Source organism: Alligator mississippiensis, chromosome 3, assembly GCF_030867095.1.
Source record: "Alligator mississippiensis isolate rAllMis1 chromosome 3, rAllMis1, whole genome shotgun sequence".
Classification (NCBI taxonomy): Eukaryota; Metazoa; Chordata; order Crocodylia; family Alligatoridae; genus Alligator; species Alligator mississippiensis.
In genome coordinates this window covers 301,087,605-301,103,347 of record NC_081826.1, presented here as the reverse complement: position 1 = coordinate 301,103,347, position 15,743 = coordinate 301,087,605, and the positions used below count along the sequence as shown (strand labels likewise).

The window sequence follows — 15,743 nt, the reverse complement described above, 5'->3', positions numbered from 1 at the left end:
CAAGTTATTACAGATAGGCCATACCCAAAAAGATACTGGAGCATATCAGGGCACCTAGAAGACAAGGTAATAAGGAACAGGTAACATTGATTTATCAGATAAAAGGTATGCTTAACAAACTTCATTTTCTGCTTCCACATCAGTGGCTTAGGTTTTGGAGGTGGGGTGAGAGCAGTAGGTGACATACCGCAACTTTAGCAAGGCTTTTGATACCGTCTCCCAGGACATTCTCATTCATTCTGCATTATGAGGGAGAACCAGAGCCTGCTTTCTCTTCCTTGGGAAACACGTCAATAAGTATCACTGCTCTCTAATAATAATAAATACATACAAAAGGTAGATGCTTCTTCTGATATTTGCTGCATTGCTGCCCTCTTGTCAAAATCTGTTTAGAAGACATGTTCCTGTCAGAAGGCAAGACATCAGCATGCCTTCCACAAGGCCTGGAATTCCATAAAGCCAGTCAAGGCTGCTTATTCAGGATAAGTTCAGTTTCCTAAATTATCTCCACAGGCATTTGGACTAGTATTTAAATGAAATCTGGCTGGAGGGCATCACTTGCTTGAATGATCAAGCATATAGGAATCCAATTATATGATCTGTGACTCAGACCTGAGACAAACCAGAATTCTCCAATATAGGATCACAGAAACATAGGGTTGGGAGGGGCCTCACAAGGTCTAGTTCATGATCAAGGCAGGAACATCCTCGACTAAAGCAGCCCAAGGAAAGGTCCCTCTTAACCCCTCAGGGAAGCATTGGGCTTCACATGGCAGACTCAACTGCCTGTACACAAATGCCAGGAGCTTGGGAAACAAGCATGAGGAACTTCCCTTTCTCCTATGATAATGACTATGACTTTGTAGGAACTACGGAGACCTGGTGGGACTCCACCTATGATTGATCGGTGGCAGTAGAGGGTTACACCTGGTATAGGAGAGACCGTGTGGGGAAGAGGGGTGGGGGTGTGGCTCTTTACATCAAAGATCAGCTCACCTCCCTGCAGATTGAGTTTCCAAACCAGGGAGGGTGTCTTGAGACCCTCTGGGTCAAGATACGAGGAGAACGTGGGGAGGGTGACTTACTTGTAGGAGTATACAACAGACGCCCTCAAAAAGAGGAAGACTTAGATCAGGAATTCAATACGGAACTGGTCGAAGCCTCACACTCCTGATGCTTGATCGTCATGAGGGACTTCAACTTTGCTGACATCTCTTGGGATGAGCACATGGCCAAGTCTGACAGGTCGCATAGTTTTCTCACGTACATCAGTGACCTCTACCTAACACATGAGGTCTTCGGACTGCCTAGGGGAAGAGGCATTGCTGGATCTCGTCCTGGCCAAAGGGGAGGACCTGGTGAGTGATCTGCAGATCGAGGGGAAGCTTGGTGACAGCAACCATGAATCAGTCACCTTCTTAGTTCACCAAAGAGCAGGCAAACCCCTCAGTAAAACAGAAGTCCTTAACTTTGGAAAAGCCAACTTCTGCAAGCTGAGAGAACTGGTCAGTCAGGCAATCAGAGGCCGTACACCCCCACCCCCCCCAAGAAGAGGGAGTACATGAGGAATGGTCATCGCTCAAAAACATAATCCTTGAAGCACAGGGCAAAGTCATCCCTTCTCGCAAGAAATACAGTCAATGCACAAGGAAGCCCCCATGGCTGAATAAGGAACTGTTGGACCTCATTAAGCTCAAAAAAGTAGCCTATACCAGCTGGAAAACAGGAAGCATTACCAAAGAGGATTACTCTGCACTAGCCCTCACCTGCAGAGAGCAGTCGAGAAATGCCAAGGCACAAACCAAACTTAGGCTAGCTACGGGGATCAAGAACAACAAAAAGTCCTTCTTCAGATATGTGGGAAGTAGGAAAAAGAACAAAGACAGTATTGGGCACCTGAGAGATCCAATGGGGCAACTGACATCAGATGCCCAAGAAAGGCCCAACCTCCTAAATGACTTTTTTGTATCGGTTTTTCACCCTCCCAGGAGGATCACACTACCAGAAATGGCACAAACCAATTTGGGAGCTGGTGTTGGGCCCAAAACTGACGTGGATCAGGTGAGGGAACACCTTGAGAACCGACATTCAAAAGTCTGCGGGCCTAGACGGAATGCACCTGAGGGTCTTGAAAGAGCTGGCAGACATCATTGCATCCCCCTTGGCAGAGATATTTGAAAAATCATGGCACTTGGGCAAGGTCCCAGATGACTGGAAAAGAGCCAATGTGGTCCTTATCTACAAGAAAGGGAGGAGCGATGACGCGGGGAACTACAGACCAATCAGTCTTAAGTCCATCCCTGGAAAAATCCTTGAGAAAGTTGTCAAGGGATCCATCAACACCAGACTGACAGAAGGCAAGCTTCTGAATGCCAGCCAACATGGCTTTGTGACTGACAGGCCTTGCCTGACCAACCTCATCTCCTTCTATGACCAGGTAACATGTGCCCTGGACAAGCGAGATGATGTGGACATCATTTATCTGGACTTCAAGAAGGCCTTTGACCTAGCTCCCCGTGTCATCATCCTGCTTTACTCGGCCCTGGTGAGACCACAGCTGGAGTACTACATCCAGTATTGGGCTCCCCACTTCAGGAGGGATGTGACAAAGCTTGAGACAGTCCAGAGGAGAGCTATTCATATGATCCAAGGCCTGGAGGGCAGGCTGTACAAGGAGAGGCTGCGGGACCTGGGACTCTTCAGTCTGGAGAAGAGAAGGCTCGGGGGGAACTTGGTGGCATCCTACAACTTCATAAGAGGGGTACATCAGGACCTGGGAAAACAGCTGTTCACCAGAGCTCCCCAAGGGATAACAGGGTCTAATGGTCATAAACTCCAGGAAGGCTGATTTAGACTGGACATAAGAAAAACAGTTCTTTACGGTGTGCATGTCCAGGGTCTGAAGCAAACCCCCCCGAGGTAGCGCAAGCACCTACTCTGGACTCCTTCAAAAAACAGCTGGATTTATTTCTTGCTGGGGTCACTTGATCCCACCTGACTTACTGCCTATGGTGGGGGGCTGGACCCGACGATCTCATGAGGTCCCTTCCAGCCCCTAATGTCTATGAAATCTATAAACTGTCCCAGATAAGTGTCTGCCCAACCTGCTCTTGAAAATTTTAAAGGATGGAGATTCACAGCTTCTCTAGGGAGCCAGCCTGTTCTAGTGCTTGACCACCATCCTAGTCAGAAAGTCCCTCCTCATCTCCAACTCCATTACTTCATTTCCCCTAATGCAGCTTGAAGTCTTTGCTCCTGGTCCTGTTCCCTATGGCCACAGAGAAAAACCCATCTCCATCCTCTCTATAATTGCCCTTCAGGAAGTTAAAGACTTATCAAATTTCCTGCCCCTCCCCCCTCCCCCAAGTCTTCTCTTCTTCAGACTAAATAACCCCCACCCTTTCAGTCTTTCCTCACTGATCTTGCCTCACAGGCCCTTAATCGTTTTGGTCTCTCTGCATTGGACTCTAATTGTCCACTTCCTTCTTGAAGTGCAGGGCCCAACACTGAACCCAGGACTCCAGGTGAGACCTTACCAGTGCTGACTTATAGGTTGGATGTTAGAAACAACTCTCTCACTAAGAGGGAGGGTAGTTAGGCACTGGGATGGGTTGCCTAGAAAGGTGGTGGACTCTCCATCCTTGGAGGTTTAAGCCCCAGGTAGACAAAGCCTTGGCTGGGATGATGCAGTTGGGTCTGGTCCTGCTCGGAGCAGGGGGTTGAACTAGACATGACTGCCTGAGGTCCCTTCAACCCTCATTTTCTATGATTCTGTGAATAGAGCAGAAGAATCACTCCCTTTGATTTGCAAGCAACACATCTTCATACAAGCCATTATGCTGCTAGCTTTTTTTTTCTTCTTCCAGATAGGGCACATTATTGGCTCATATTCAGCTTACGATGGTGTACTGTGACAGCCCAAGTTCTTCCCTGCAGTCTAGCCACTCATTCTCCAGTCTATATTTGTGCATGCCATTATTCTGTGAAGTGCCGAACTTTGCACTGGTCTTTGTTAGACGTCATGATTGCAAACCATTCTTCCAGGCTATCTAGGTCACTCTTGATCCTAGTTGTTCCCTGCAGAGTGTTTGCAACTCTAGCCAACTTGGTTCCTTTGTAAGATACTGCATATATAACAGAGGAAAAAAAAAGTGGGACTGTCTCTGTGACCTGTCTTTGGTGTACTCAGAGTCAAAAAACTGCACTCCAATATAATTAGGTCTGAGGGGGATGAACTAATCTGCCCTGGTAAAATATTAATGCCTTTATCAGAAATAGCATGGCCATCAAAGTGAGTCACCTAATGTACCACAGCTGAACTAGCTGCCCAGGTAAGTAGAAGCTCTGAATGCCCACGAGACTTATTGGCAACAATTATGACTTTGCGGTAAATAAGGAGCAAGAGAGAAGAGACTTTCATCTTGTTCATTTCCACCTACAATCTGCAGAGGGAGTTGCATCCATTAGTGTACAGAATACATTAGGTAAAAGTAGTTCTGGTGGCGCGGGGGGCCGCCTGGTTTGCATCCTGGCACTCTGTAAAAATGTCAGCCTATTTATGAAACTAATGGATCGCTTCTCCATTTTTGCCCGAGTCAGGGACATTGAGTGCTGATTTGATCTAGAATTGAATTAGTTTTATTTTTTTAATCTTTTCTGATCTGAACTGATGACAGCAGTTCCTTTAATAATGGGCTGAAACCAAGTAAGAAATCTTAACATATTGAAAAAATAATCCACTAGTTTATTATCAAATTATATACTAATCAAATCTTACCCTTTTTAAAACAAATGTTAGGACTTCTTTTTTTTTCCTTCTGTTTTATAGCTGTCTTTTCTTTGAGAGCTCATTTTAGAGCATAGCAGGTCTGCAGTCAGTGGGGATCTATCTTCCTTTAGTGGTGCAGGAGATTTGTGCAGGGCACTCAGGGGCTCGTCCAAAGATAGTCTCTTTGGTGGACTGTCCTTGTTGGGTTTCTCTTCACTGCATATAAATCTTTCGCCTTGCTGGGTAAAGGCAGTTTTCAGATTTTAGTTTTTTAGCTCATTATCCTTTAAGCTACTCCCCTTTGCTACAGAGTTAAACAGCCCCTTCCTTTTTGAACGACCGTATACTTTTACATACCTAGACATATCTCGAGTAAGTGTTTCTTAACTACTTCTGATAACTTCTCCTTGCTCCAGAGCTTCTTTCCCCACTTCCTGGGAAGTGCTCACTTTCATTAATAGAACAGGATTAAAACGAGAGCAATTGTTCTACCTGGTATTTAGCTGAAGCTACATGTGTGCTCCCCCAGGCCTAAGGAAGGACACTGTGCCAAAAAGCTTGTCTAATATCTCTGTCAACTCTGCAGCTGGTCCAATGAAAAAATATTCCCAGAGAAGTCTCATTTCTAATAGTTCAAAAGTTTTTTCCCCCCCATATGCAAATTAAACCTCCCCTTCTGCAAATTGCACTTGCCTACCTCCTCCTGCCGGGCTCATGGAGAGCAAGCGATCATTATGCTCCATCAAATGGTTATGTCATCAGGCTTATGGTGTCCCTCGTTCCCCACAGCTGCTCTTTTTCTCATGAAGAAATCCAATTTCTTCAACCTTTCCCCACGTCACGTTTCCCAACAGTATCGCTCCTGTTGCTCTGCTCGACTTTCCCGTTGGTCTTTTTGAAAGCTTGGGGGCCAGACTAAACAATACTCCACCCAAGGACTCTCCAGCTGGCAAAATAAAATTACCTCCCGTGTCTACATATAAACCCTTCTGTTAATACATCCTAGATGAGATTCAACACCTTTTCCTACCACATCACCATGACTCAAATTTTAACCTCCAGATACTCTTCTGCAATCCTTCTGCCTTGTCAATTAATTGGTGTTTGGACTTTTAATTTGCATTTAAAATTTCTCGTAAGTACAGCACTTTGCATCTGGCTTTGACTTCTGTGCAGATGACTTCAGGCTGGGTCACAAACGTCAAGACCATTTTGAGTTCTGAGGCTGTCGTCCAGAAGACTTGCAAGCCATGCCAAGTTGGTGCCATCAGCAAGTTATCCAAGCGTACCTGCTGTTTCACCATGCAAATATAGACTAGAACAGACCCCCACAGGACCCCACTTGAAATGCCTTCCCAATCTGATTGTAAACCATCAACGGCTACTCTTTGAGTGTGAGAGAGCGTGTGTAAACAGAGCACAAGCTTGTTTAATTGGTCTACTTTAGTTGGTCTGTAAAAAGTGCATCTCTCTACCCGGACTTCAGACTAACTCAGCTAACTACCTCTCTCTACTCTTGACTATCATTTTCAACCACTTCTGCATGCACCATGTGATGATTAGATATCGGCCTCATTTCCTTAGCTTGCTTATGAGACTGGCTGGTGCAGTAGCAAAAGCCTTATTAAAAATCACAATATCTCACATCTCCTTCCCCTTATGCACTAGGCCAATTACCCCATAAGAAAAAAATGCAATGAGTTTGTCAGGAACAGCATACCAAGGTCAGCTGTAGCCTTAAGATAAATTAATAGAAACCCTCGAAGTGATTGTCTAATGATTTCTTCCAGACAATCTCTGGAATCACCCCGTCCTCTAGAAAAAGCACTGACCATTCAGCAATTACTCTGGTTATTCCTTATGCTCTCTAGGGCGAGTTTGGTCAGGCCCTGACAACTTAAACATATTTAAACTTTTACAGATCTCTTTTACCCATTTTTGTCCTCATATTTTGGCTTGCCATTTTCTCATTGTTAAAATGGATGCAAGGATCTGGTCACAATTAGCCTTTTTCATGCAAAGGAGACATTAAATATATGTCTCCCCTGCATTATCTATTATTTGCTCTCCTTTCCCATTTTGCAATAAACTACACTTTCTTTCATCTTCCTCTTACTTCTAACATATTCCTAGAGCCTTTCTATATTGCCTTTTATGTCCCTTATAATTGAAACTTATTTTACACCTTAGCCTTTCTGATTCTCTCTCCCTGCTTGTGCTTTTCCTTTATACGCATCTTTATTCATTTTCTCTTAGTCTGGTTTTTATACCTTTTTTCTTATGATTATTTGCAGCTCATTGAAGAGCTCCTGATGCAGCCATAATGGTTTCCTCGCTGTGTGGCCTATCTTTCCTTTGCAGTGGGAAAGTTGTCACAGAGCATAACGTAGTCCTGAAAGGCCAGATCCTGACAAATTTGCCAAGTCTCAAAACAGCTGATAACTGGGGGTGTAGCTTTCCTCCTCCAACAGTGTCTGCGGGCAAGTCAGTGCCAGACTGTGTATGCTCGTCTTCATTCGCTTTCAAGAAAGCAGAGTCAGACTTGAGCGGCAGCATTTCAACCAGGGTGACTTTGGTGCAACAGAGGTGGCAATGGGGCACTCACAAGCCAGGAAACCATTTCTAGGCAAATTCAGCAATGGCCTTATAGGCCAACCTGCAGAAAAGTGCTCAAATAGTGCTCAAAATAGAACTGAGCAAAGATAGCCCGAGCCCTGCCTGAGAGGACAAAAGCAAAAAGCTGTTACTTCATGTGCACAGCAGGCATGGGCGCCGGGGTACAGCATGCACAGGAGGAAGGGCGAAGCGTTTGAATGGCAGTGCGAGAGAGTGGAGACGAACCATGGAAAACATCTTGTGTACAGCAGCGGCTCACACGTTTGTTGGGGGACGGAGGAAGGGGAAAGAGGGCATTCCTTCTGTGTTAAGCAAAGGCAGCGTTTCCATAATACTGAAAGGAAGACCCAGCAGTGTGCAGGGTGCGTGGAGTCAAGCCTCTTTGGTTCATGTGCAGTTTCTAAACGCAGCTGATGGGGAATGGAGCAGAAGTGACGGAAAAGGAAGAAAGCATTGCCCAACAAAAGCACAGCACACTCCATCTTCTGTCCTTGGAAATCGCTAACCAGCGGCTTTGTTCAAATTCTACTGCATTACACTCAGAAAGCAAGCATGCTAAAACCACACGTGGACACACACACGTACCACACCCATCTTGTCCATTTTATCCTATTCGGGAGGTCTTCACCTGGGGAAGGAAATGCGATATACAGATTCCTAAATAACGCTTGGAAACATGGAGCTGTTCTCAGAATCGCGGTATTCTCTGCAAAGAAAGCTGCAAACATAGGGACTGCCGCGGTGAGTTGGTTTAGTCCTCCCTCTCCTCCTGGCTATGTGGGAGCTTGAGGGGGGAGAAAAACAGAAGCCAAAAGTCTGGACAACTAGACAGTGCTATGCCACAGCAGAGATCGTTTTAACCATCTCCTAGCAAATGACTTGTGCCCTGCACCAAACGTAGCTCCCCCCTTGGCACCCTTTTCTAATCACCCATGGCAAGACTAACAAGACAAAAGGGGAAAAAACCTAACCAGAGGGGAACAGCCTCAACTGACATATTTTTAAATTCACGTTCCTTAGAGAAGGCTATGATTTTTCCAAGGGAAACCGAGTCTCTCTCTACTGTTGTCTTCAACATTTCTGTTGAAACAAGATTAATTTATCCCACAAAGTTTAATGCAATTGGTCCGACGTCGCAGCAGTGCCCTCATTCTGCCACACACTTCCCAAACACAGGCCTGGAGATCCCCGTTTAACTCGCCTGTGTCTTGAGGCATGGATAAGGGATACAAGATACAAGCAGGATGATCAGGTTGAAGATCAATGGACGTGGCTACTATTTACAAGGCTGTTTTAAGCAACACATTTTCTCTTGCCGGAACTGGCAGAAGTGAGTCTCTGGATGAGTTTTTAATAGGAAAAGGACAGACTCCTTCCTGGCTCAACCTCACACATAGAGAAGCTACTACTAGATGAAGAAGATGGGCAGGTCTCATCAGCCTCACTTGGGATTCCCAAATCAGAGCATAATGCCGACTGCAAAATTTCAAAACACTGTGTTCAGTCTGCTTTGCATCATCCAGCTATCTGCACACAATCAAGTGACTCTGATATGGCTTTCAGAACCAAAAATAGCATTTACATGGTTCTTAAACTCGGGGCCAAATCTTACATCCTGCTTACACACTAGGGAGGGACATGAAATAACATTCGGCCTAACCTGGCCAGCAATTTTTCCAGGTTTGGCGTTCCACTGAAGAGCCAGGCGCCCCACGGGCCCGCACAGATTGCACAACCGCTCTGACTGTAAGAGGGGGGCTGCTCAGACCAGCGGGGAGCTCGCTGCAGCAGAGGTATGTAAAACTAGAAACGCAAAGATCAGCTTCTACACAAATGCATTTGTTTAAAATGCTTAGCAGTCGAATTGATTAACCAAAGATGCAAATGGCAGCTCCAAGCCCCTAGACTTCCCGAGAGCTGCTAAAAGGTTTGAGAAGGAGGTAGTGAAAGTCCCAAGTGTATTTTGGCCACTTAAGTGACTGAGCCTTTCCTAAGCTAGTTTTTCTGTGTCAGCGTACAGTAACAGCTTTACAACTGGGGTAGTTCCTCAAAATAAACCGATTCAACACAATCCATTTACATAGGATGTAAAACGTTTTTATAGCTGATTTGTGTGGTGCCTTAAGACTGAAAGAGAAGCAGGCTGGGGTCGGGACCAACTTTCAACCAATAGTTGGCTCTGGCCTGGGACTGCACCAGGATCTCGCTGGACTGCACCAGGGTCAGTTGGAGACCATTCGGTGCCTGACCAGAGCTGATTGTTAGCCTTGGCCCCAGCCCCAGCCCTGCAGGCACCCAGCTTTCATCTTGCCAGGGGAGGGGAGGGGGACAGGATCATGATCTCAGGGTCCCCCTGCACAGGCAATTAGGATCTAATCCTGATCTGCCCAAAAAAAAAAAAATCACTTCTGCCATGCAGGTGTGGATTGTTGGGACTGGGGATCATATCCCATTGCACTTATAAATGAATATGTGCCAGGGGCCAAACAGGCAAAAAGATCCAGAAAAGCAGAGGAAAAAAGGGCAGAAAGTAAGGTTCATAGCAAGCATTTGGAAGCAAGGCTAGGAGGGAAAGCTAAGTTTTGGGAGTTAAGTGCTGAACAGAGGAGGAGTTCATCTCTCTGAGATAAGACACTGCTCTCGTTACATTTCTGCTGTGTTCTGGGAAACAGGGTTTTGTACGTTCACCGCGAGTCAACAGGACTGCAGAAAAACCAAACCCGAAACATCTGACTCCACTGACAATTCCTCCTCCTAACGGGAATGAGCCTGAAGACCCTAAATGACTGGCTGCTGCTAGGGTAAAATGGTGTAACATCTCTTTGAATTCTCTGAAACATTCAGAATGAAAAAAAACTTGATTTGAAATGACTATTCCCTGCTTCAGAAATACCTTGTCACGTACTCCTGAAACGTCTGGCACTTCTGCTCACAGTAGCAGATGCAAAGCTAAGGATTGCCAGCACAGAGACCCTCAATGCCTCTTAGGTTAACTATTCAATCCCCCTTAGGTTAGCTATCTAGGTAAGGAAGGATTAACACGGAAACAGTCATAACTCCAGTTTCACCTGCACTGAAGTATTTCAGGAAGAGACTAATGAGACCAAGTGTTTTCCCTCCCACTGTAGCTTTCAGCAAAAACACTCACCAAAAGGTAATTCAAATCTTGCGTCCAACAAAATTTTATGTAGAGTTGGTTTTCTGGTCCCACAGATCTCATCGTGCTTCATCACCACCTCTGCCTCCAGCGTAGACCACTCCCCAGGGCCCTCCTGCAAGTCATAAGCCATATATAAAACCCTCTGGGCCTGTTCCTACACCCAGGTAGCCGTCCTCACAGTGAATTCTGTTAGACATTTGTTAGCGAAACGAGTCCCAGGACAACCCAACAGGAGCAATAAGATTAGCAAGACAATCTAGTAAGCCTTGACTCCTAAAAGAGGCCCATTGTTATTCTCTTCACTATTCCCATCACCAATACATTTCTGGAGCTTTGCATAAACGGATTCTACAGGATCATTTCCAGACCTCCGCCAAAATCAGGAAATGGAAAATTAAAACTGGAACGGAAGTGAAACTATTCACCGCTGGCTGGAAGTTCGCGTGAAGTATTCAAAACAACCAGTCAGGACTCCCGAGAGAATTTAGCCAGAACCAATTTGCGAGGCCAGAGATCTGGTTTCCCTCCCATCTCCTTGTGGATATTTAATTTGCCTGACAAAGTTAATGCCTGCTTCCTGCTTTATAAGGTCTAACTCAGTCATCGCTGCATTTTAAATAATATCCAGAAACATTAAAATGGGATATATAAAAATGAATAAGCAGGATCAATCCAGCCTTGAGAACTTCTGACTTCAGTAGTTAAGAGTTTGTGAATTCCCATATCTTCCAAATCACCATGACTATGTTGTGTAGTTTTATTTAAAGAAACTTGGGTGCCCACTACTAACAATAGTATAGTAAAAGCAATATTAAGTGGCTGAGTCCTCAAGCCAGGGACTGAAAACTTAATGCATCTCTGTTAAAAGGGCCATAATAACCCTATCTTTAGTACAAAGGCTTTTAGACATCACCAAGGTAGGCTGCAATATTTTTAACTGTAAGGAGCCAGTATTTGAGTGGCCTGTAAGTCAGCTCTCAAAAGACATTTGTACACACCATGTTTTTTTGCCCTTTCTTGCACTGCAACAGCGTAACAGTTTGCACGAGCGGGTTTTCTGGATGCTTTAAAAGTCTCTTGTGCATGAAACTAAAACGCCTCGGACATAGTTTAGTTTGGCCCGCCGCAAATTAAAGTGTCCTGCCCATGGATTCATTGTGTGCAAACACAAAGGCATTCAAAGACATGTAAATAAACCTCTTTGTCCACCACACAGCACTGACTTTTTTGTAGTTCACCCCTTCAAATTGCTGCCGCTTTTTTTTTTTCCTCTCTCTCTCTCTCCTTGTGCCATGTGCCAGCTCCCTGCTCCCACAGCAACGTGGCAGGCCATGAGGTGGGGGACCCAGGGCAGGAGGATGAAGCATGGGACCATCCCGCTCTCCTGAGGTGCCAGCTGGGGACCAGGTTCAATTCATTCAAAAACCTAGTGCGTGCAAACACTGATGCAATGCTCCAAAATAAACAAAATTAAAATGTGATAAATCTATTTAATTTAATGAGGATTAAACCTTGCGATATGTACAGGTACCCAAAGAGCCTTTTTTCCAGACATTAAGTCATTTTTATATGCTTGCTTCTGTCAAACACAGCTAAAGGGATACAATATTGTTTGTCAGTGGCCTTTGCAGTCCAAGAATATAGGTCCTCATGCTCTCCCCAGCTTCTCAGAGAAGCCTCCAATATAGAGTAGTTATGTGACTGACATGGCTAGGAGAGAAAAATATTATGCTAGAGATCTGAAATGCCATGTCGGTGTTAAGTGCCTGCTCACCTCGTCCGATTGCTGAATGGTCTTCAGTGGAATCCACCGAGTCCCAACCATTGTGTCCCAGATCAGCCCTTTGTTCCACACTTCAACAATGAGGCCCAGGTCCAGCCGGTTGATCTCACTGCAAGGAGAAAACAACCAACTTGAGGAAAAACTAGGAAGCAGCTGGAAACTTCAATTTTTACTCTGAAGGACAACCATTCACATGCAAATGAACCACTCCACTGGGGAAAATAGCCTTTAGTTACAGCCATATTCATTTAAAAAATGTAGGAATGGTAACACACTTGGAAGAAGTTATGTACCTGCACTTTTTCCACACAAGACTGGAAAATTTCTTCCAGCTGAAATCCAGTCGTTGTCTGGTAAACCTGAGATACCATCTGGTAACTTCCACATGACCCAGAAGCCATGCCCACAGAGGCTACATAACCCAGGACAAAGCGTAATCATTCAGACAGCCACATTCATTATGCCAGGATAAATCCAAAAAGGTTCACAGGATAAAGTCTTAACAGTTTGTCATGGGATATCAAAGTCCATCTGAATGGTTGAACCAGGATTGAAACAATGGCAGGGAAGCACTGTGCATTCAGCCACTTGCAAAGCCCTGACTGGATGGGTGATGTGTGTACATGCCAGTCCCAAGCAAAGAGGCCTGTGTCCCTTGCTGCACCACAAAATTGATGCCCCAAATTTATGGCTGCGACACAAGCAGTACAAAATTGTGCCTTTTTGTGCAGCACACTTCTGGTTGCTTTACGGCAGGAAAGCTCACACAACCGAGAGCTATGTACTCTCCAGCTGTCCCAGGCAGGCGCTCCTGGAGCTTCAGGGGCCCAAACTGGCTTAGCCTAGGAGTGTCCATTCCTGGGCATGCAGGATCAGGCCCCTGAAGCCCTGGAAGTGCCTGCCCAGGTCCACCTGTTTGCAGAGGCAGCCCCTGGGAATCCCCCAGCAGGGGATACCCTCAGCACCTATAGCATGCTGCCGTGCCCCGACTCAGGGTACGCCTCTACAAAGGGGGGGAACACTGCTAGTGTATTCCCAGACAGCATGTCTGCAAGCGGTGAACCCAGAGCTCCCCTGTCTGCAGCTGTCCCACAGCATGGGTCCCTGGAGCCGGGGAGCGAAAGGGGCCCAGCATCACATCTGTATCTCCCAGTGAAGCAGATCAGCTGTGCTTGGACACATCCTGGCACAGACAATTTGCTTCACGTGGTGACATCTGTTTATAGCCACAGGCACAACTTACCCTCAGCACAAATGCAAGGTCTGTTCCTAGCCAGAAAGGGATCCTGAGCTGGGATAAAGGTCTGGGCTCCACTATACAATTCTGCCAGCAGAAGCCCAGCAAGCATGTCCACATTCAGACCCCTGCCACAGCAGGAGAAGCCCTTCTGTTTGCCAGCAGAGGCCCCTGTCTGAGCAAAAGGAAGCTTCTGGGGAGCCATCAGGCACCCTGCAAATGTGCGTATGATCTGACAGCATCCCTGTGACGGGACGTTCTGGTGGCGGCAGCAGCCAAGTATAGAGGAGAGGGTGACATGACTATAGTCAGCCTCCCAGCATACCTGAATCAGCTCCATTCACTCCTCTCAAAGTGAGGAGACACGTGCCTCTCAGCCAGGACGGCAGTGGTTCTCAACCCTTTGAGACCCGAGGCATGCCTGGACAGACTTGAGGCCCCCATGGAAAATGCCAACTCTTCGTTTTCACTCTTCTTTTGATTACAGAAAAATAGGGAAGTTTTTCTGTTGCAAAAACTCAAAGACACAACTATGGATTTCTGTTTGAAATCTCTGGGCTTACTTTACACATCACTTGTAAACCTAACAGTGTCAACACTGTATGGCACCCTGCAACACCCATGAAAGGATCTCGGGGCACCCCAGGGTGCTGCGGCATTTTGGTCAATAGCTCGCTACTGCAGTGATGAAAGTTGTGTCATATTTGCCCACTGAGCCAAGCCAAGACCTCTGCGATCAATGGTACAGATAAGATTTCTACGACCTCCTTCCAGTGAATAAAGGAATAAATCTCATAATTAATCTTCTTCCTGCCCAAACTCATATCCTTAGTTCAAGCCATCTTCTGCCTTGCCTTCTTGAGAAGTTAGCATCTAGAGCTGATTCTGTCCTACAGCTTCACATGCGACCTGTGGAGAATTGCATGCACCTCTCCTGGGAGGTACGCTGCACCCGGGAACGTTTGTGGGGAGGCTCCCTGTCCTACATCAAGGGCTTCCCAGCACAAAGAGAAAGCTTGCTGCACCTTTGAGCATTTGAAGAACAAGAAAGCTTCCCTACAGCAATGCTCAGATCATGGCTTCCAAGCTACAGGTGGCTCTTCTACTTCTCTGAGCCTCTTCAGAGAGTTTTTATCCAATGCAAACCCTCCCTGCAGGTGTGTTCAGAATTTGGAGAAGCACCGATACATGAATTATCTTAACGAGAAGTTTCTGCCGCCGCGGATGTGCGGATGGTTTCATCTGCATCTCCCTTTCTCCACCTTCTGGTTAGAAGAAGAATTGCTTCAAACCAGAAAGCAGACCAAAAAATATTCTCTCTCCTTAAACCAATAGGAACTGTTTTCTTCTTATAACCTTTAACTCAAAATTGGAAAGCCTGTTTTAGGGCTAATAAGAAGATTTTGGTTTTAGTTGATAATTGTATTAAACATTTGTAGTCCTAGAACAGTTTCTGCTGTGTTGAAGAGATCCAGTAGTTTAAAGCTGCTTCAGAGCTCGAGGATGCTTCCCGCAACCCAAGTGGAAGTGCTATAATGTGTCTGGGAAATAAACACCTCTCAAACATCCCACGCACGAGCTTACTGGAGGCTGACTTGCTCTGCCATTTGCAAGGAGCTGTACAGCAGCACAAACTATTAAAAGCTCAGACTAAATCTACCAGCCAAAAAAGTACCTTTGATTTTTTGCTTTTTACCCCTTATTATATCTTTTGTTTAAGTAAACACTGCATATACAGCTTTGCAGGCGGCCTCCCCTTGGGACATGCAGCTACAGTGTTGATAATACACTTCACCCAGCTTCAGAAAATTAGAGACGCTGGGCTGGTAAACAGCAATACAGGTATGCAAACAGAAGGTTTTTCTCTTGGGTCAGCCTTGCATACAGTGGCTAGTGCAATGCTCTTGCTTTATGCTACGTGGGATACACTCATTAAAAACCTACATCAGACCCTCTGTTCTGTCACCTAGGTGAGGCTGGGAACATCTTGGCAAGGTTGCTCAGTAAGCACAGAGATGAAAGCAGAATGGTAGCTGATCCTAGTCCCTAGCAACTAATGATGGAGTGGCATAACAGCCCCGTCTCGGCTCCCAGCTGCACAAAGACAGCGCTGGTAGTGATCACAAGCAAAGAGAGAGTGGGATTGGCAAGAGGCAAAGCTGTTTGTCCAAAGTGAAGG

General features: G+C 45.8%; 1 protein-coding gene across 3 annotated transcripts in view; it reads right to left on the bottom strand.

Moving 5' to 3' along the window:
* Nucleotides 1-15,743, bottom strand: part of UNC13B (unc-13 homolog B) — a 300,680-nt gene that overhangs the window by 232,186 nt on the left and 52,751 nt on the right. For all 3 annotated transcript variants that reach the window (XM_059725356.1, XM_059725357.1, XM_059725358.1), the window contains exons 4-5: nucleotides 12,319-12,436; nucleotides 10,533-10,656 (exon numbers count right to left, since the gene is read on the bottom strand). In XM_059725356.1, the coding sequence (XP_059581339.1) occupies nucleotides 10,533-10,656; nucleotides 12,319-12,436 (242 nt within the window). The remainder of the gene's footprint in view (nucleotides 1-10,532; nucleotides 10,657-12,318; nucleotides 12,437-15,743) is intronic.